Source organism: Balaenoptera borealis, assembly GCF_965194805.1.
Source record: "Balaenoptera borealis genome assembly, chromosome: 3".
NCBI lineage: Eukaryota > Metazoa > Chordata > Mammalia > Artiodactyla > Balaenopteridae > Balaenoptera > Balaenoptera borealis.
Window position 1 is genome coordinate 60,507,141 of NC_138866.1, and position 21,812 is coordinate 60,528,952.

Genomic DNA, 21,812 nt, shown 5'->3' on the forward strand with positions numbered 1-21,812 from the left:
TAAGCACTCTGACTTTGATAGGTGGAGTTATTCAGTTTGTTCAGATTGAGTGTTGTAATTACACCTGTGTTTTAGGAACATTGCAGGGGACAATAGGGAGGATGGATTAGAAACCGTTAAAAACAGTAATATCTGACAGGTAGGTATAAGTAATGCTACCAGAGTAGTCTATGCATTCCAAACTAGAAAGTGTCATTTGTTGGTTCAATTATGTTTTTAAGTGATGGTCACTGTTCTAGGTGCTGTGGATAAAACAAGAATGATATGACCTCCATATCACTCAGACTAATGAAAAATAAAAAGATAAAACATATATGAGGACAAATATTTAATAAGCAATAGTGATATATGTTAAAAACAGCAAAAGTGATCTATATTAAATAGAAATATTACTCAAAAAAAAAGTATTACCTGACTGTATGGGGAATATGGAAGGAGGCACAGACACATATTAAACCTACTGTAACTGACCAGAATGGGGATTTGATTTGTCCTAGGTCAATAAGGCTCTCTACTATGTGACACTCAGCATCCCAGGATATCACCAAGGGGAGTAAGGGCTGAAGGCCTTAAGGAAAGAAAAATAAAACCCTTTCTTGTTTGTCCCTCATAAAGTTCAAGATATTTATTAAACCACTAATATAAATTTCATACCTTTCTTCTTCCCTCAATCACTATCTCTTTTCTCCCCAATTGTGTTTATTAATTAGTTTATTTAGATACACTGAAGGGATAATAACGTCATGGGCATGAGTCCAATCACCATTTAGAGAATTCAGTTTTACTCTGTTTCATAGCCATAAACAAATCCCTCCCTGCATTTGGTCAAAAGATTCATAAACATGTTCCTTTGATCATTTAAGACCTGGGCAAGCAGTGCTAAATGAGTGCAAACCCAGACATTTTAGGAATTTTAGGAAAACTCACAGCAGATATCCTGCTATTGATTAGTAAATAACATCTTCTGAGTGTCATAAAGATCACAGATTTGAAAGAGGAAACAGGTCCTCTGCAAAGACACTAGTGAATATTCTGAGGCATTTCCCAGAATGAGGAAGCATCAAGAAATTATTTCTGAAATCGCTAGAAATAATATCTGAACTGTAGTCACATAAAGCCACCAACCAATAATTTAGAATAAAAATTATACTTACCCTAGAACTTCTCCTACACTGATTTAAAGTAATGACACTTTCCTTGCTTTCAGATGTAAATTTCTCAAATAAAATTCTGCTTGCTTGCACACTCTGTGATTAAAAAAAAGATAACAGTTTTAAGCTATATAGTGGAATACTTTTAAAAGCCTATGATTACTGTTGCTTCATAGTATAACATTATTACCAAAAGAGCAATATACAGGAAAGGTAGAATTCTAGAAAACACCAGAGATGCATCAAAGTCTGGCTGCAGACTAAGTATTTGGCCAAAACCCACAGTTTGGCTTTGGCATTGGACTTTAGCCAAATAGATACTTCTACATTATTTCTGACATCCCTGGTCTTAGGAGAAATCAATGATCCTGTGACCTCATAGGTTGGCATTGAATCTCTTTAGTATATCAACATCAGTATTATGAACAAAACATATCATTTGGAGTTATTGTAAATATGCAACTATTCACTGACAAATACAAGTAAGCATTCTAAATATTAATTGGAATGAAAATTGCCTTAAATGCTTTATACTTTTAACTCAGTCAATTAAATTATATAAATATTTATTGTTGTAAGGGTGACTTGCTGCAATAATTATGATTATTATTAAATGTGCTACTTCTCTATCTTGTAATCAGAGATTTGGATATATAGAAACAACTACAAGACCTAAGTTTCATAGCCCGATGGATACTTGATGAATAAAATCCTTCTACTGCTTTGTTTGCTGAAATTTTTAGGTCTCAACTAACATTTCAAAAATTTTAAATATTTATTGAATAGAAAATCAACTTTTAAAAGTATCACGTAGGGACCTCCCTGGCGATCCATGTGTTAAGACTCGGCGCTCCCAATGCAGGGGGCCTGGGTTCAATCCCTGGTGGGAGAACTAAGATCTCACATACCGCAACTAAGCCCGTGCGCTGCAACTAGAGAAGCCCGCGTGCCACAGAGCCTGCATGCCGCGACAAAGACCCAGTGCAGCCAAAAAAAAAATGAATAAATTTTTAAAAAGAGTATCACGCAGTTATCACTGAAAATGGAACAGATATGCAGAAGGCTATGGGTAATTTAGGAATCACCAACATTGAATTTTTGTTCATCCTCTCTGTTGTATTTATGGAAAGTAGTTATAGCACAATGTAAGGTAAGAGAATTACTGGACATTGCAGAAAGATACCTGGTCACTTTCATCATTATTCTTCAAAGACAAACTATGTGACACACAAGAGATTTTGGAACTATTTTATCATATGCTTGCACAAAATATTCAAATATGATGGAATAGCAGCTATTACATACTTAAAACAATACTTTTAACAGTAACAAGGACAAAAATTTTAACACTGCACTTTATAGATATCAGAAAAGCAGAACCTACTAACAATCAATGATTGCTTTTTAAAAAGAGAATGTGGAAGGAGACCTTCAAGATGGCGAAGGAGTAAGACGTGGAGATCACCTTCCTCCCCACAAATACATCAGAAATACATCTACATGTGGAACAACTACTACAGAACACCTACTGAACACTGGCAGAAGACCTCAGACTTCTCAAAACCCGGGTGGCTGTCAGGATCTTGGTGCTCCAGCCAGGTGTCAGGCCTGTGCCTCTGAGGTGGGAGAGCTGAGTTCAGGACATTGCTCCACCAGAGACCTCCCAGCTCCACATAATATCAAATGGCAAAAGCTCTCCCAGAGATCTCCATCTCAACGCTAAGACCCAGCTCCACTCAACTGTCTCCAGCACTGTAGCATCAGCAAGCTAAAGTGTTGGATCCCCTAGGCCAAACAACTAGCAAGACAGGAACACAACCCCACTCATTAGCATAAAGGTTGCCTAAAATCATAATAAGGTAACAGAAACCCTAAAACGCACCACCAGATGCAGTCCTGCCCACCAGAAAGACAAGATCCAGCCTCATCCACCAGAACACAGGCACCAGTCCCCTCCACCAGGAAGCATTCAAAACCCACTGACCAACCTTAGCCACTGGGCGCAGACACCAAAAGCAACAGGAAGTACGAAACTGCAACCTGTGAAAAGGAGACCCCAAACACAGTGGGTTAAGCAAAATGAGAACACAGAGAAACACACAGCAGATGAAGGAGCAAGATAAAAACCCACCAGACCAAACAAATGAAGAGAAAATAGGCAGTCTGCCTGAAAAAGAATTCAGAATAATGATAGTAAAGATAGCCAAAATCTTCGAAACAGAATGGAGAAAATACAAGAAATGTTTAACAAGGACCTAGAAGAACTAAAGCGCAAAGGAACAATGATGAATAACACAACAAATGAAATTTAAAACTCTCTAGAAGGAATCAATAGCAGAATAACTGAGGCAGAAGAACGGATAAGCGACCGAGAAGATAAAATACTGGAAATAACTACTGCCGAGCAGAATAAAGAAAAAAGGTTGAAAAGAATTGAGGACAATCTCAGAAGCCTCTGGGACAACATTAAATGCACCAACATTCGAATTACAGGAGTCCCAGAAGAAGAAGACAAAAAGAAAGGGACTGAGAAAATATCTGAAGAGATTATAGTTGAAAACTACCTTAATAAGGGAAAGGAAAGTCAGTCAAGTTCAGGAAGTGCAGAGAGTCCCATAGAGGATAAATCCAAGGAGAAACATGCCAAGACACATATTAATCAAACTATCAAAAATTAAATGCAAAGAAAAAATATTAAAAGCAGCAAGGGAAAAACAACAAATAACATACAAGACAATCCCCATAAGGTTAACAGCTGATCTTTCAGCAGAAACTCTGCAAGCCAGAAAGGAGTGACAGGACATATTTAAAGAGATGAAAGGGAAAAACCTACAACCAAGATTACTCTACACAGCAAGGATCTCATTCAGATTCGATGGAGAAATTAGAACCTTTACAGACAAGCAAAAGCTAAGAGAATTCAGCACCACCAAACCAGCTTTACAACAAATGCTAAAGGAACTTCTCTAGGCAGGAAACACAAGAGAAGGGAAGGACCTACAATAACAAACCCAAAACAATTAAGAAAATGGTAACAGGAACATACATATTGACCCATTTCAGACCTAGGGACACATACAGACCGAAAGTGAGGGGATGGAAAAAGATATTCCATGTAAATGGAAATCAAAAGAAAGCTGAAGTAGCAATTCTCATTTCAGACAAAATAGACTTTAAAATAAAGACTATTACAAGAGACAAAGAAGGACACTACATAATGATCAAGGGATCAAACGAAGAAGAAGATATAAAAATTGTAAATATTTATGCACCCAACATAGGAGCAACTCAATACATAAGGCAAATTCTAACAGCCATAAAGGGGGAAATCGACAGTAACACAATCATAGTAGGGGACTTTAACACCCCACTTTCACCAATGCACAGATCATCCAAAATGAAAATATATAAGGAAACACAAGCTTTAAATGATACATTAAACAAGATGGACTTAATTGATATTTATAAGACATTCCATCCAAAAACAACAGAATACACTTTCTTCTCAAGTGCTCATGGAACATTTTCCAGGAGAGATCATATCATGGGTCACAAATCAAGCCTTGGTAAATTTAAGAAAATTGAAATCATGTCAAGTATCTTTTACGATCACAACGCTATGAGACTAGACAACAATTACAGGGAAAAAATCTGTAAAAAATATACAAACACATGCAGTTAAACAATACACTACTAAATAACCAAGATATCACTGAAGAAATCAAAGGGAAATCAAAAAATACCTAGAAAAAAATGACAACGAAAACATGATGACCCAAAACCTATGGGATGCAGCAAAAGCAGTTCTAAGAGGGAAGTTTATAGCAATACAAGCCTACCTCAAGAAACAGGAAACATCTCAAATAAACAATCTAACCTTGCACCTAAAGCAATTAGAGAAAGAAGAACAAAAAAACCCCAAAGTTAGCAGAAGGAAAGAAATCATAAAAATAAGATCAGAAATAAAGGAAAAAGAAATGAAGGAAACAATAGCAAAGATCAATAAAACTAAAAGCTGGCTCTTTGAGAAGATAAACAAAATTGACAAAGAATTAGCCAGATTCATCAAGAAAAAAAGGAAGAAGACTCAAATCAATAGAATTAGAAATGAAAAAAGAGAAGTAACAACTGACACTGAAGAAATACAAAGGATCATGAGAGATTACTACAAGCAACTATATGCCAATAAAATGGACAACCTGGAAGAAATGGACAAATTCTTAGAAAAGCACAACCTTCCGAGACTGAACCAGCAAGAAATAGAAAATATAAACAGACCAATCACAAGAACTGAAATTGAAACTGTGATTGAAAATCTTCCAACAAACAAAAGCCCAAGACCTGATGGCTTCACAGGCGAATTCTATCAAACATTTACACAAGAGCTAACACATATCCTTCTCAAACTCTTCCAAAATATAACAGAGGGAGGAACACTCCAAAACTCATTCTGTGAGGCCACTATCACGCTGATACCGAAACCGGACGAAGTGTTCACAAAGAATGAAAACTACAGGCCAATAACAATGATGGACATAGATGAAAAAAATCCTCAACAAAATACTAGCAGACAGAATCCAGCAGCACATTACAAGGATCATACACCATGAACAAGTGGAGTTTACCCCAGGAATGCAAGGATTCTTCAATATATGCAAATCAATCAATGTGATACACCATATTAACAAACTGAAGGATAAAAACCACATGATAATCTCAATAGATACAGAAAAAGCTTTCAACAAAATTCAACACCCATTTATGATAAAAATCCACCAGAAAGTAGGCATAGAGGGAACTTACCTCAACTTAATAAAGGCCATATATGACAAACCCACAGCCAACATCGTTCTCAATGGTGAAAAACTGAAACCATTTCCTCTAACATCAGGAACAAGACAAGGTTGTCCACTCTCACCACTATTATTCAACATAGTTTTGGAAGTTTTGGCCACAGCAATCAGAGAAGAAAAAGAAATAAAAGGAATCCAAATTGGAAAAGAAGAAGTAAAACTGTCACTGTTTGCAGATGACATGATACTCTTCATGGAGAATCCTAAAGATGCTACCAGAAAACTACTAGAGCTAATCAATGAATTTGGTAAAGTAGCAGGATACAAAATTAATGCACAGAAATCTCTTGCATTCCTATACACCAATGATGAAAAATCTGAAAGAGAAATGAAGGAAATACTCCCATTTACCATTGCAACAAAAAGAATAAAATACCTAGGAATAAACCTACCTAAGGAGACAAAAGACCTGTATGCAGAAAACTATAAGACACTGATGAAAGAAATTAAAGATGATACAAACAGATGGAGAGATATACCATGTTCTTGGATTGGAAGAATCAACATTGTGAAAACGACTATACTAGCCAAAGCAATCTACAGATTCAATGCAATCCCTATCAAACTACCAATGGCATTTTTCACAGAACTAGAATAAAAAATTTCACGATTTGTATGGAAACACAAGAGACCCCGAATAGCCAAAGCAATCTTGAGAAAGAAAAAAGGAGCTAGAGGAATCAGGCTCCCGGACTTCAGACTATACTACAAAGCTACAGTAATCAAGACAGTATGGCACTGGCGCAAAAACAGAAATATAGATCAATGGAACAGGATAGAAAGCCCAGAGATAAACCCACACACATATGGTCACCTTATTTTTGATAACGGAAGCAAGAATATACAATACAGCCTCCTCAATAAGTGGTGCTGGGAAAACTGGACAGCTACATGTAAAAGAATGAAATTAGAACACTCCCTAACACCATACACAAAAATAAACTCAAAATGGATTAAAGACTTAAATGTAAGGCCAGACACTATAAAACTCTTAGAGGAAAACATAGGCAGAACACTCTATGACATAATGCACAGCAAGATCCTTTTTGACCCACCTCCTAGAGAAATGGAAATAAAAACAAAAATAAACAAATGGGCCCTAATGAAACTTAAAAGCTTTTGCACAGCAAAGGAAAACATAAACAAGACGAAAAGACAACCCTCAGAATGGGAGAAAATATTTGCAAACGAAGCAACTGACAAAGGATTAATCTCCAAGATTTACAAGCAGCTCATGCAGCTCAATATCAAAAAACAAACAACCAAATCCAAAAACGGGCAGAAGACCTAAATAGACATTTCTCCAAAGAAGATATACAGATTGCCAACAAACACATGAAAGAATGCTCAACATCACTAATCATTAGAGAAATGCAACTCAAAACTACAATGAAGTATCACCTCACACCAGTCAGAATGGCCATCATCAAAAAATCAACAAACAATAAATGCTGGAGAGGGTGTGGAGAAAAGGGAACCCACGAGAATGTAATGGGAATGTAAATTGATACAGCCACTATGGAGAACAGTATGGAAATTCCTTAAAAAACTAAAAATAGAACTATAATACGACCCAGCAATCTCACTACTGGGCATATACCCTGAGAAAAGCATAATTCAAAAAGAGTCGTGTACCACAATGTTCTTTGCAGCACTATTTACAATAGCCAGGACATGGAAGCAACCAAAGAGTCCATCGACAGATGAACTGATAAAGAAGATGTGGCACATATATACAATGGAATATTACTCAGCCATATAAAGAAACGAAATTGAGTTATTTGTAGTGAGGTGGATGGACCTAGAGTCTGTCATACAGAGTGAAGTAAGTCAGAAAGAGAAAAACAAATACCGTATGCTAACATATATATATGGAATCTAAAAAAAAAAAATGGTTCTGAAGAACCTAGGGGCAGGACAGGAATAATGATGGAGACGTAGAGAATGGACTTGAGGACAACGGGAGGGGGAAGGGTAAGCTGGGATGAAGTGAGAGAGTGGCATGTACTTATATATATTACCAAATGTAAAATAGATAGCTAGTGAGAAGCAGCCACATAGCACAGGGAAATCAGCTCGGTGCTCTGTGACCACCTAGAGGGGTGGGATAGAGAGGGTGGGAGGGAGACATAACAGGGAGGAGATATGGGGATATATGTATATGTATAGCTGATTCACTTGTTATAAAGCAGAAAGTAACACACCATTTTAAATCAATTATACGCCAATAAACACGTTAAGAAAAAAAAAAAAAGAGAATGTGGTTCATATCTTGGAACCTGTCAGCATATGGCCCAGGGCAATTACAGCATTGCTTACCTGATATATGATGTAAAAATTCTCCTCCTCTACTACAGGGATATTGCTAAAATTAGTATGCATGTAATAAAAGCTGGGATGCAGATGGAAATGGAAACAGTTTTGCTACCTTAAAAGTCGGTTATGACTTCTGCTTCTAATTATGGCATGCTAGGTACTTCTGCTGAGAACAACTAATAAAGTGTGTATTATGTCAAAGATAATCTTCAAAGCATCAAAAAGCTAACAAGATGATGAAGAAATACTGAGCAAAAATATAGGAAAAAGCAAAAACCTGAAAATGTAAACCCAGTTTTCAAAGATGATTTTGTTTGCAAGATGTTTGCCAAAACTGTTGCAAAGCTGAGCTACATATCTGCAACTTTTGATGGTAAGGATGACAGAAATCCACTCCCAGATTCTCCCTGAGGTACGGAAACTGATTTTATATATATATAATATACAAGTATACAAGGCTACAGGGATACTACAGGGTTATACCCTCAGATTAAGAGTGAATGGAAGAAAAAAAAAAAAAAAAGAGTGAATGGAAGTAAATCAACATTTGTGTATACTTTCAGCCTAGGCTCTGTCACAAGTTGTTCATAGAAACTCAAGCCTCAACCTTAAATTTAGGTTGAGTGGTACAGATCTCAGGTTCTAAAAAAAATTTTTTTCTCTAGAGGAGGAACTGCCATTTCAGGTCTCAAATATTTACTCAAAATAATGTTTTAAATACAATGATAAACATTTAAAGACAGACAGGTACACAAAGAAACAAAACACCAGAACATAATAGGTTTGGAGGAAATATATAAATTCTAAAAAGAAAAATACAAAACCAAATTTAAAAATACAGAGAACAAGTTTAACAATATATTAGACATAACTGAAGAAAGAATTTATGAACCTGAACTAAAGACAGATCAGAAGAAATTGTCCAGGATCCAGTTTCAAGAGAAAAAAAAGTAGCTAATACATGTGATTAAAGTCCCAGAAAATGAAAGAGAGAATGGACAGAGGCAAAATATGAAGAAATAGTGACTAAAAATTTTACATAGCTGATGAAAGACATCAAACCACAGATTCAAAAATCCCAATTATTCCTCAATACAATAAATAAGAAGAAATCTACAACTAGACACATCATACTGAAACTGTATGGAAGAAAAGAGAATAACTTAAAAGTAAAAAGTTGGGGGGGGGGATGCAGAGATTTGATTATCTTCAAAGGATTCATACTTAAGACTCAATTCTCAACAGCCATAGTGAACACCAGAATATTGTGAAACATCATTAGTGTGCTAAAAGTAAATATTTGCAATAGTATTATCCCCAAGTAAAATATCCCACAAGCATGAATATAAAGACATTTGAAACAAAGAAATTACAGGATTTTACCACTTCCCTTAAAGCAAGTTCTAAAAGATATACTTTAGCAGAGGGCAAAATGATTCCAGACAGGATGGTCTGAGATGCTCAAAAAATAGAAAGGTTCATTGTTATAGTATAATGTTATGTAAGTAATTTAGTGTTGTAAGCAAAAGTGAATAGATGAAAACTTGTGTTAAAAAATAATTTTTGCCCCCAAAAAATTAAAAAATAGAAAGGAAAAGAGAGAGAGATAAATACATGGGTAAAACATAAGGAATATTGCATGAAATGATAAGAATAATGTCTTTGGAATTTTAAATGGATCTAAAAATGTATCAAAGTTAGAGCATATTAAATCAAAAAGGAGTAAATGGAATAAAAGGTTTAAAGTCATTGTAGTTTCCTGGAAGAGTATAAAGGTATTGATTAATATTAGATATTGAGGGACTTCCCTGGTCTAGTGGTTAAGACTCCACGGTTCCACTGCAGGGAGCGCAAGTTCGATCCCTGGTTGGGGAATTAAGATCCCACATGCTGCATGGTGCAGCCAAAAATTTAAAAAACAAACAAACAAAAAAAACATTAGCTACTGATAAGTTAAACATATATATTCTACGGAAACCATCATAGGAATAAGAAACAATATATATAACTTCCAAAGTAGGCATGATAAAACACTATTTACCCAAATATTTAAAAATTGAAAATAACGGCAGAAGACCTTAATAGACATTTCTCCAAAGAAGACATACAGATGTCCAGCAGGCACATGAAAAGATGCTCAGCATCACTAATTATTAGAGAAATGCAAATCAAAACTATAGTGAGGTACCACCTCACACCGGTCAGAACGGCCATCATTAAAAAGTCTACAAATAACAAATGTTGGAGAGGGTGTGAAGAAAAGGTAACCCTCCTACACTGTTGGCAGGAATGTAAGTTGGTGCAGCCATTATGGAAAACATTACAGTACGGAGGTTCCTCAGAAAACTAAAAATAGAATTACCATATGATCCAGCAATCCCACTCCTGGGCATATACCCAGACAAAACTATAATTTAAAAAGATACATGCACCCCTGTGTTCATAGCAGCACTATTCACAATAGCCAAACATGGACATAACCTAAATGTCCATCGACAGATGAATGAATAAAGAAGATGTGGTACGTATACACAATGGAATACTGCTCAGCCATAAAAAAGAATGAAATAATGCCATTTGCAGCAACATGGATGCAGCTAGAGACTATCATACTAAGTGGAGTAAGTCAGAAAGAGAAAGACAAATACCATATGATACCACTTATATGTGGATTCTAAAATATGGCACAAATGAACGTATCTACAAAACAGAAACAGACTCACAGACATAGAGAACAGACTCGTGGTTGCCAAGGGGGAGGGTGGTAGAGGAGGGAAGGACTGGGAGTGTGGGATGAGCAGATGTAAACTACATATATAGGATGGATAAACAACAAGGTCCTACTGTACAGCACAGGGAACTATATTCAGTATCCTGTGATAAACCATAATGGAAAAGAATTTTTTAAATGTCTGTATGTGTGTAACTGAGTCACTTTGCTGCACAGCAGAGATTGGCACAACATTGTAAATCAACTCTACTTCAATAAAAAAATAAATAAATAAAAATTAAAAAAAATTAAATCAGAATATATTATATGCAGACCACTGACATTTTTTTAAAAGGAATAATAAAAAAGATAAATTTAAGATAGGAAATAAAAGGAGAATATAAAACAAACAAAAGGCAGCATCTATGAAAAACAAAAATCAAATGGCAGGATAAAACAAAAAATATCAGTAATCATAATGTATATAAACAGGTACAATTTGCTTTTAAAAGAAATGAGACAGATCTTTGTATCTAAATATCATTTCCCATTCAAAGAAACCAAGAATCTTTGAACAAAGGTCTGATTACAGTTCTGGTGAATGGAAAGTGTTCTGGGCCCTCTTTTTGTACCAGAAAGTCCTGTTGGATCCTTTTCCTTCTGGTCATTGGATGTGAACAACCACCAGTACCAATTTACTTCTGGACTACCTTTCTAATGCATTACTCCATCATCACCAGTTCTAACCAATGCTTCTTTTTTTTTTTTTTTTTTTTAACATCTTTATTGAAGTATAATTGCCTTACAATGGTGTGTTAGCTTCTGCTTTATAACAAAGTGAATCAGTTATACATATACAATATGTTCCCATTTCTCTTCCCTCTTGCATCTCCCTCCCTCCCACCCTCCCCATCCCACCCCTCTAGGTGGTCACAAAGCACCGAGCTGATATCCCTGTGCTATGCGGCTGCTTCCCACTAGCTATCTATTTTACATTTGGTAGTGGATATATGTCCATGACACTCTCTTACTCTGTCACATCTCACCCCACCCCCTCCCCATATCCTCAAGTCCATTCTCTAGTAGGTCTGTGTCTTTATTCCCGTCTTGCCACTAGGTTCTTCATGGCCTTTTTTTTTTTTTTCCCTTAGATTCCGTATATATGTGTTAGCATACTGTATTTGTTTTTCTCTTTCTGACTTACTTCACTCTGTATGACAGACTCTAACTCCATCCACCTCATTACAAATACCTCCATTTCATTTCTTTTTATGGCTGAGTAATATTCCATTGTATATATGTGCCACATCTTCTTTATCCATTCATCTGTCGATGGACATTTAGGTTGCTTCCATGTCCTGGCTATTGTAAATAGAGCTGCAATGAACATTTTGGTACATGACTCTTTTTGACCTATGGTTTTTCTCAGGGTATATGCCCAGTAGTGGGATTGCTGGGTCGTATGGTAGTTCTATTTGTAGTTTTTTAAGGAACCTCCATACTGTTCTCCATAGTGGCTGTATCAATTTACATTCCCACCAACAGTGCAAGAGTGTTCCCTTTCCTCCACACCCTCTCCAGCATTTATTGTTTCTAGATTTTTTGATGATGGCCATTCTGACCGGTGTGAGATGATATCTCATTGTAGTTTTGATTTGCATTTCTCTAATGATTAATGATGTTGAGCATTCTTTCATGTGTCTGTAGGCCATCTGTATATCTTCTTTGGAGAAATGTCTATTTAGGCCTTCTGCCCATTTTTGGATTGGGTTGTTCGTTTTTTTGTTATTGAGCTGCATGAGCTGCTTGTAAATCTTGGAGATTAATCCTTTTGATTAATCAGTTGCTTCATTTGCCAATATTTTCTCCCATTCTGATGGTTGTCTTTTGGTCTTGTTTATGGTTTCCTTTGCTGTGCAAAAGCTTTTACGTTTCATTAGGTCCCATTTGTTTATTTGTGTTCTTATTTCCATTTCTCTGGGAGCTGGGTCAAAAAGAATCTTGCTGTGATGTATGTCATAGAGTGTTCTGCCTATGTTTTCCTCTAAGAGTTTGATAGTGTCTGGTCTTACACTTAGGTCTTTAATCCATTTTGAGTTTATTTTTGTGCATGGTGTCAGGGAGTGTTCTAATTTCATACTTTTACATGTACCTGTCCAATTTTCCCAGCACCACTTATTGAAGAGGCTGTCTTTTCTCCACTGTATATGCTTGCCTCCTTTATCAAAGATAAGGTGACCATATGTGTGTGGGTTTATCTCTGGGCTTTCTATCCTGTTCCATTGATCTATATTTCTGTTTTTGTGCCAGTACCAAACTGTCTTGATTACTGAAGCTTTGTAATATAGTCTGAAGTCAGGGAGCCTGATTCCCCCAGTTCCATTTTTCATTCTCAAGATTGCTTTGGCTATTCGGGGTCTTTTGTGTTTCCATACAAATTGTGAAATTTTTTGTTCTAGTTCTGTGAAAAATGCCAGTGGTAGTTCGATAGGGATTGCATTGAATCTGTAGATTGCTTTGGCTAGTATAGTCATTTTCACAATGTTGATTCTTCCAATCCAGGAACATGGTATATCTCTCCATCTATTTGTATCATCTTTAATTTCTTTCATCAGTGTCTTATAATTTTCTGCATACAGGTCTTTTGTCTCCTTAGGTAGGTTTATTCCTAGATATTTTATTCTTTTTGTTGCAATGGTAAACGGGAGTGTTTTCTTAATTTCACTTTCAGATTTTTCGTCATTAGTGTATAGAAATGCAAGAGATTTCTGTGCATTAATTTTGTATCCTGCTACTTTACCAAATTCATTGATTAGCTCTAGGAGTTTTCTGGTAGCATCTTTAGGATTCTCTATGTATAGTATCATGTCATCTGCAAATAGTGACAGCTTTACTTCTTCTTTTCCGATTTGGATTCCTTTTATTTCTTTGTCTTCTCTGATTGCTGTGGCTAACACTTCCAAAACTATGTTGAATAATAGTGGTGAGAGTGGGCAACCTTGTCTTGTTCCTGATTTTAGTGGAAATGGCTTCAGTTTTTCACCATTGAGGACAATGTTGGCTGTGGGTTTGTCATATATGGCCTTTATTATGTTGAGGAAAGTTCCCTCTATGCCTACTTTCTGCAGGGCTTTTATCATAAATGGGTGTTGAATTTTGTCAAAAGCTTTCTCTGCATCTATTGAGATGATCATATGGTTTTTCTCCTTCAATTTGTTAATATGGTGTATCACATTGATTGATTTGCGTATATTGAAGAATCCTTGCATTCCTGGGATAAACCCCACTTGATCATGGTGTATGATCCTTTTAATGTGCTGTTGGATTCTGTTTGCTAGTATTTTGTTGAGGATTTTTGCATCTATGTTCATCAGTGATACTGGCCTGTAGTTTTCTTTCTTTGTGACATCTTTGTCTGGTTTTGGTATCAGGGTGATGGTGGCCTCGTAGAATGAGTTTGGGAGTGTTCCTCCCTCTGCAATATTTTGGAAGAGTTTGAGAAGGATAGGTGTTAGCTCTTCTCTAAATGTTTGATAGAATTCATCTGTGAAGCCATCTGGTCCTGGGCTTTTGTTTGTTGGAAGGTTTTTAATCACAGTTTCAATTTCAGTGCTTGTGATTGGTCTGTTCATATTTTCTATTTCTTCCTGGTTCAGTCTCGGCAGTTTGTGCATTTCTAAGAATCTGTCCATTTCTTCCAGGTTGTCCATTTTATTGGCATAGAGCTGCTTGTAGTAATCTCTCATTATCTTTTGTATTTCTGCAGTGTCAGTGGTTACTTCTCCTTTTTCATTTCTAATTCTATTGATTTGAGTCTTCTCCCTTTTTCTCTTGATGAGTCTGGCTAATGGTTTATCAATTTTGTTTATCTTCTCAAAGAACCAGCTTTTAGTTTCATTGATTTTTGCTATTGTTTCCTTCATTTCTTTTTCATTTATTTCTGACCTGATCTTTATAATTTCTTTCCTTCTGCTAGCTTTGGGGTTTTTTTGTTCTTCTTTCTCTAATTGCTTTAGGTGCAAGGTTAGGTTGTTTATTCGAGATGTTTCCTGTTTCTTGAGGTAGGCTTGTATTGCTATAAACTTCCCTCTTAGCACTGCTTTTGCTGTGTCCCATAGGTTTTGGGTCGTCGTATCTCCATTGTCATTTGTTTCTAGGTATTTTTTGATTTCCCCTTTGATTTCTTCAGTGATCACTTTGTTATTAAGTAGTGTATTGTGTAGCCTCCATGTGTTTGTATTTTTTACAGATCTTTTCCTGTAATTGATATCTAGTCTCATAGCATTGTGGTCGGAAAAGATACTTGATACTATTTCAATTTTCTTAAATTTACCAAGGCTTGATTTGTGACCCAAGATATGATCTATTCTGGAGAATGTTCCATGAGCACTTGAGAAAAATGTGTATTCTGTTGTTTTTGGGTGGAATGTCCTATAAATATCAATTAAGTCCATCTTGTTTAATGTATCATTTAAAGCTTGTGTTTCCTTATTTATTTTCATTTTGGATGATCTGTCCATTGGTGAAAGTGGGGTGTTAAAGTCCCCTACTATGATTGTGTTGCTGTCGATTTCCCCTTTTATGGCTGTTAGTATTTGCCTTATGTATTGAGGTGCTCCTATGTTGGGTGCATAAATATTTACAATTGTTATACCTTCCTCTTGGATCGATCCCCTGATCATTATATAGTGTCCTTCTTTGTCTCTTGTAATAGTCTTTATTTTAAAGTCTATTTTGTCTGATATGAGAATTGCTACTCCAGCTTTCTTCTGATTTCCATTTGCATGGAATATCTTTTTCCATCCCCTCACTTTCAGTCTGTATGTGTCCCTAGGTCTGAAGTGGGTCTCTTGTAGACAGCATATATATGGGTCTTGTTTTTGTATCCATTCAGCCAGCCTGTGTCTTTTGGTGGGAGCATTTAATCCATTTACATTCAAGGTAATTATCGATATGTATGTTCCTAGTCCCATTTTCTTAAATGTTTTGGGTTTGTTATTGTAGGTGTTTTCCTTCTCTTGTGTTTCTTGCCTAGAGAAGTTCCTTTAGCATTTGTTGCAAAGCTGGTTTGGTGGTGCTGAACTCTCTCAGCTTTTGCTTGTCTGTAAAGGTTTTAATTTCTCCATCACATCTGAATGAGATCCTTGCTGGGTAGAGTAATCTTGGTTGTAGGTTTTTCTCCTTCATCACTTTAAGTATATCCTGCCACTCCCTTCTGGCTTGCAGAGTTTCTGCTGAAAGATCAGATGTTAACCTTATGGGGATTCCCTTGTGTGTTATTTGTTTTTTTTCCCTTGCTGCCTTTAATATGTTTTCCTTATATTTAATTTTTGACAGTTTGATTAATATGTGTCTTGGCGTGTTTCTCCTTGGGTTTATCCTGTATGGGACTCTCTGTGCTTCCAGGACTTGATTATTTCCTTTCCCATATTAGGGAAGTTTTCAACTATAATCTCTTCAAATATTTTCTCAGTCCCTTTCTTTTTCTCTTCTTCTTCTGGGACCCCTATAATTTGAATGTTGGTGCGTTTAATATTGTCCCAGAGGTCTCTGAGACTGTCCTCAGTTCTTTTCATTCTTTTTTCTTTATCCTGCTCTGCAGTAGTTATTTCCACCATTTTATCTTCTAGGTCACTTATCCTTTCTTCTGCCTCAGTTATTCTGCTATTGATCCCATCTAGAGTATTTTTAATTTCATTTATTGTGTTTTTCATCATTGCTTGGTTCCTCTTTAGTTCTTCTACGTCCTTGTTAAATGTTTCTTGCATTTTGTCTATTCTATTTCCAAGATTTTGGATCATCCTTACTATCATTATTCTGAATTCTTTTTCAGGTAGACTACCTATTTCCTCTTCATTTGTTAAGTCTAGTGTGTTTTGACCCTGCTCCTTCATCTGCTGTGTTTTTCTGTCGTCTCATTTTGCTTATCTTACTGTGTTTGGGGTCTCCTTATCACAGGTTGCAGGTTCGTAGTTCCCATTGTTTTTGGTATCTGTCCCCAGTGGCTAAGGTTGGTTCAGTGGGTTGTGCAGGCTTCCTGGTGGAGGGAACTAGTGCCTGAGCTCTGGTGGATGAGGCTGGATCTTGTCTTTCTGGTGGGCACGTCCACGTCTGGTGGTGTATTTTGGGGTGTCTGTGGCCTTATTATGATTTTAGGCAGCCTCTCTGCTAATGGATGGGGCTGTGTTCCTGTCTTGCTAGTTGTTTGGCATAGGGTGTTCAGCACTGTAGCTTGCTGGTCATTGAGTGATGCTGGATCTTGATGTTGAGATGGAGATCTCTGAGAGATTTTTGCCGTTTGGTATTACGTGGAGCTGGGAGGTCTCTTGTGGACCAGTGTCCTGAAGTTGGCTCTCCCACCTCCGAGGTACGGCCCTGATGCCTGGCTGAAGCACCAAGAGCCTTTCGTCCACACGGCTCAGAGTAAAAGGGAGAAAAAATAGAAAGAAAGAAAGAAAGAAAGAAAGAAAGAAAGAAAGAAAGAAAGAAAGAAAGAAAGAAAGAAAGAGGCTATAATATAGTGAAGTAAAATAAAGCTATTAGAAAGCAAAGCTATACAGACAAAATCTCCCCCAGAAGCATATACATATACACTCACAAAAAAAAAGGAAAAGGGGAAAAATTAATATATCCTGCTCCCAAAGTCCACCTCCTGAATTTGGGATGATTCGCTGTCTATTCAGGTATTCAACAGATGCAGGCACATCAAGTTGTTTGTGGAGTTTTAATCCGCTGCTTCTGAGGCTGCTGGGAGAGATTTCCCCTCCTCGTCTCTGTTCGAACAGCTCCTGGGGATCAGCTTTGGATTTGGACCCGCCTCTGCGTGTAGGTCGCCTGAGGGCGTCTGTTCCCTGCCCAGACAGGACGGGGTTAAAGGAGCAGCTGCTTCGGGGGCTCTGGCTCACCCAGGCCGCGGGGAGGGAGGGGTACAGAGGAGGCGGGGCGAGCCTGCGGCGTCAGAGGCCGGCGTGACGTTGCACCAGCCTGAGGTGCGCAGTGCGTTCTCCCAGGGAAGTTGTCCCTGGATCACGGGACGCTGGCAGTGGCGGGCTGCACGGGCTTCCGGGAGGGGCGGTGTGGAGAGTGACCTGTGCTCGCACACAGGCTTTTTGGAGGCGGCAGCAGCAGCCCCAGCGTCTCACGCCCGTCTCTGGGGTCCGCGCTGATCTCCGCGGCTCGCGCCAGTCTCTGGAGTTCGTTTAGGCGGCGCTCTGAATCCCCTCTCCTTGCGCGCCGCGAAACAAAGAGGCAAGAAAAAGTCTCTTGCCTCTTCGGCAGCTGCAGACTTTTTCCCGGTCTCCCTCCCAGCCAGCTGTGGTGCGCTAACCCCTTCAGGCTGTGTTCACGCCGCCAACCCCAGTCCTCTCCCTGCGATCCGACCGAAGCCCGAGCCTCCGCTCCCAGCCCCGCCCGCCCCGGCGGGTGAGCAGACAAGCCTCTCGGGCTGGTGAGCACTGCTCGGCGCCGAGCCTCTGTGCGGGAATCTCTCAGTTTTTCCCTCTGCGCCCCTGTTGCTGTGGGATCCGCGCTGTTAGCCGCAGCTCGTGCCCGTCTCTGAAGTTCGTTTAGGCGGCGCTCTGAATCCCCTCTCCTCGCGCACCAGGAAACAGGGAAGAAAAAGTCTCTTGCCTCTTCGGCAGCTGCAGACTTTTTCCCGGACTCCCTCCCGGCTAGCTGTGGTGCGCTAACCCCTTCAGGCTGTGTTCACGCCGCCAACCCCAGTCCTCTCCCTGCGATCCGACCGAAGCCCGAGCCTCAGCTCCCAGCCCCGCCCTCCCCGGCGGCTGAGCAGACAAGCCTCTCGGGCTGGTGAGTGCTGGTCAGCGCCGAGCCTCCGTGCGGGAAGTGCGGGAATCTCTCCGCTTTGCCCTCCACACCCCTGTGGCTGTGCTCTCCTCCGTGGCTCCGAAGCTCCCCCCTCTGCTTCCCGCAGTCTCCGCCCACGAAGGGGCTTCCTACTGCGTGGAAATCTTTCCTCCTTCACAGCTCCCTCCCACTGGTGCAGGTGCCGTCCCTATTCTTTTGTCTCTGTTATTTCTTTTTTCTTTCGCCCTACCCAAGTACGGGGGGAGTTTCTTGCCTTTTGGGAGGTCTGACGTTTTCTGCCAGCGTTCAGTGGGTGTTTTGTAGGAGCAGTTCCACGTGTAGATGTATTTCTACTGTATCTGTGGGAAGGAAGGTGATCTCCGCGTCTTACTCTTCCGCCATCTTCTCTCCTCCCCCAATGCTTCTTATAATTGCTACAATTCCTACTTCTGTTCAGACAATTCTGCCTACTCTCAATTCCCTATATTCACACTTTTCTATATACAAAGACAGAAAAATACATGCTCATACTTTAGAAACACATACATGCTCATGCTTTATAAACACACAGTTTAGACAACATTGTACTCATATTGCAGACCCCCCTATTGTGTCAGTTCATTTAGAATCAGATGCTACCAGTGGAGGATAAAGAGAGAGGGAGCAACATGCAGGGGGAGCCTTCAGACCATGATGTAGATCTGACAACTGTGGAAGGGGAAAAGAGAGGAAGGACTCGGCAGGAAGAGCTTCAGATTATGGACCAGTTCTGAGAAAGAGTCAGCCAGGCAGATGGAAAGTCTCTGAGCCAAAGTGCCTGATAAAACAGTCCCACACTGAGCTGGAAAGGGTCAGCTTTAGAAAGCCTCTGTGCTCAGTCACTGGCTGGGAGCAGTCCAGAGGAAGAATGGCCCTGGAGTGAATGCCATGGTAGATCTACAGGACAGCAGCTGGAGGCTGGCCAAGTATGCTCTCCCATCAGATTCTCTGGAAGGAGATGTGAGCATCACATCTTTTTTTGTGAATGTCACACCTATTTACACAATTAATATTCACCAATCTTTTACATTAAGGAATCTTTTATATAATTTGTTATTAATCTTCTCTTTTTAGCTCATGGCATCTTTTCCCCCAAAAATATAATTATTATTTTCTTAAGTAAATGAAAAGTTTAGATTACACTTAAAAAAAGGAAGTGTAAATATACACAATAATCTTCCAATTTAAATTACACATACACTTTGGCCAGGAATTCCAAATAGAAAACTACACATATGTATGCAAAGGTACGTGCAAGTATGCTTTAAGAGAAAAAAAATCAAGATGCAGAACGATATAGATTACCTTATTCCACATATGTAAAAACATTAATCTGCACAAACCTGCATGACATAAATAAAAATGAAAATGTTCGAATAGATACACACATTGCATTTGACAATGGTTGATTTCAGGGAGAAGAGAACTGGGGAGGACAGCATTCAAGGTGGGGAGTGCTCTTTATGCCATACACATCTTTGTATTTGTATTTTTTCTACTACTTGTGCAAGTACTTAAGTAATTTTAATAGGTCTTACCACTCTGAAAACAGCACAGACAATAATATTGCTAAAGAAAATAATGGTTTAACAAAAGACAAACTAGAAAAAAATTTTTGAAAAGAAACCACAAAATAAAATAATGTTAGTAAGACCAAATTAACCACATGCCACTTATATGGTTCATATAAAACAAAACAAACAACAAAGAGATGATTAAAATGAAAATATTCCTGAACACAAACAGATAATAACACAGGGCTGGCCATATTAGAGTAGGATTGCAGCATTAAATAGGCCAAAGTAGGTCATTCAAAACTGGTTAAGAGACAGAATTCATAAGAAAGATAAAACATTGCCAAATTCATAATAAAGATAAACAGCTTCTACTCACATAAAGTAAAAGCTATTAGTAACATATGGAGAAATGGACAAAACACAGGTGCATTGAAAACCCCAAAAAGTAGTTTTTAGAAGAAGAACTATGTCACAGAAGAATGGAATAACAGAACAATATAACAGTTATACCTATTATTAACTGAGCACTTACCATTCATCAGGTAATATACTATATAGTCTTTTATTATATCCCCAGAACACCCACATTACATACAAAACTCTGAGACTTCAAGAAGTTAAGATACTTATGAAAACAAAGTTAAGATACTTAAGAAAAACTTATGATTACCAAAGAGGAAAGCAGGGAGAGATAAATTGGAAATTTGGAATTAACAGATACATACTACTATATATAAAATATTACAGATAAACAACAAGGACCTACTGTATAGCATAGGGAACTATATTCAATATCTTGTAATAACCTATAATGGAAAAGAATCTGGAAAAGAAAACGCATATATACACACATACATATATATATATGTATAACTGAATCACTTTGCTGTACACCTGAAACATGGTAAATCAACTATACTTCAATAAAAAAATAAAAATTTTTAAAAAGAAGAAGTTAAAATACTAATACAAGGGTATCCAGAAAACAAGTGGGATTCAAATCCAAGACTGTCTGATTACAAAGCCTGCACCCCGCTTAGTGCCACTACAATATAAAAGTCACTGCATATAATAGCATTGAATTAGTATTGTAGACACTATTGGAATATCTAGTAAACCACAAAGCAAATATCAATAAATTCCAAGAAACTGTTACTCTAAAGAACATATTTTCTTATGTTAATAAGGATAAACAATAAAAATTAAACAAAATAATTTCAAGTTAAAAAAACACTTTCCCACATAAGTTGTGTATCAAAAAGATAAAGAAAGCTGCAATAGAAATTATTTAGAAAATAAATGAACACACCATAAATAAAAAATATATGAAATAAGGTCAAAATACTTATATTTGTTAAAAATATGAAAGGTAAAGAGATTAAATTTTCAACAAGAAATTAGGAAAACACCCAAATAGAGA

General features: G+C 37.8%; 1 protein-coding gene across 1 annotated transcript in view; it reads right to left on the reverse strand.

Moving 5' to 3' along the window:
* TTC6 (tetratricopeptide repeat domain 6) overlaps positions 1–21,812 on the reverse strand; it is a 220,284-nt gene that overhangs the window by 78,105 nt on the left and 120,367 nt on the right. The window contains exons 7-8 of the mRNA XM_082385911.1: positions 985–1,247; positions 412–415 (exon numbers count right to left, since the gene is read on the reverse strand). Coding sequence (XP_082242037.1) covers positions 412–415; positions 985–1,247 — 267 coding nt within the window. The remainder of the gene's footprint in view (positions 1–411; positions 416–984; positions 1,248–21,812) is intronic.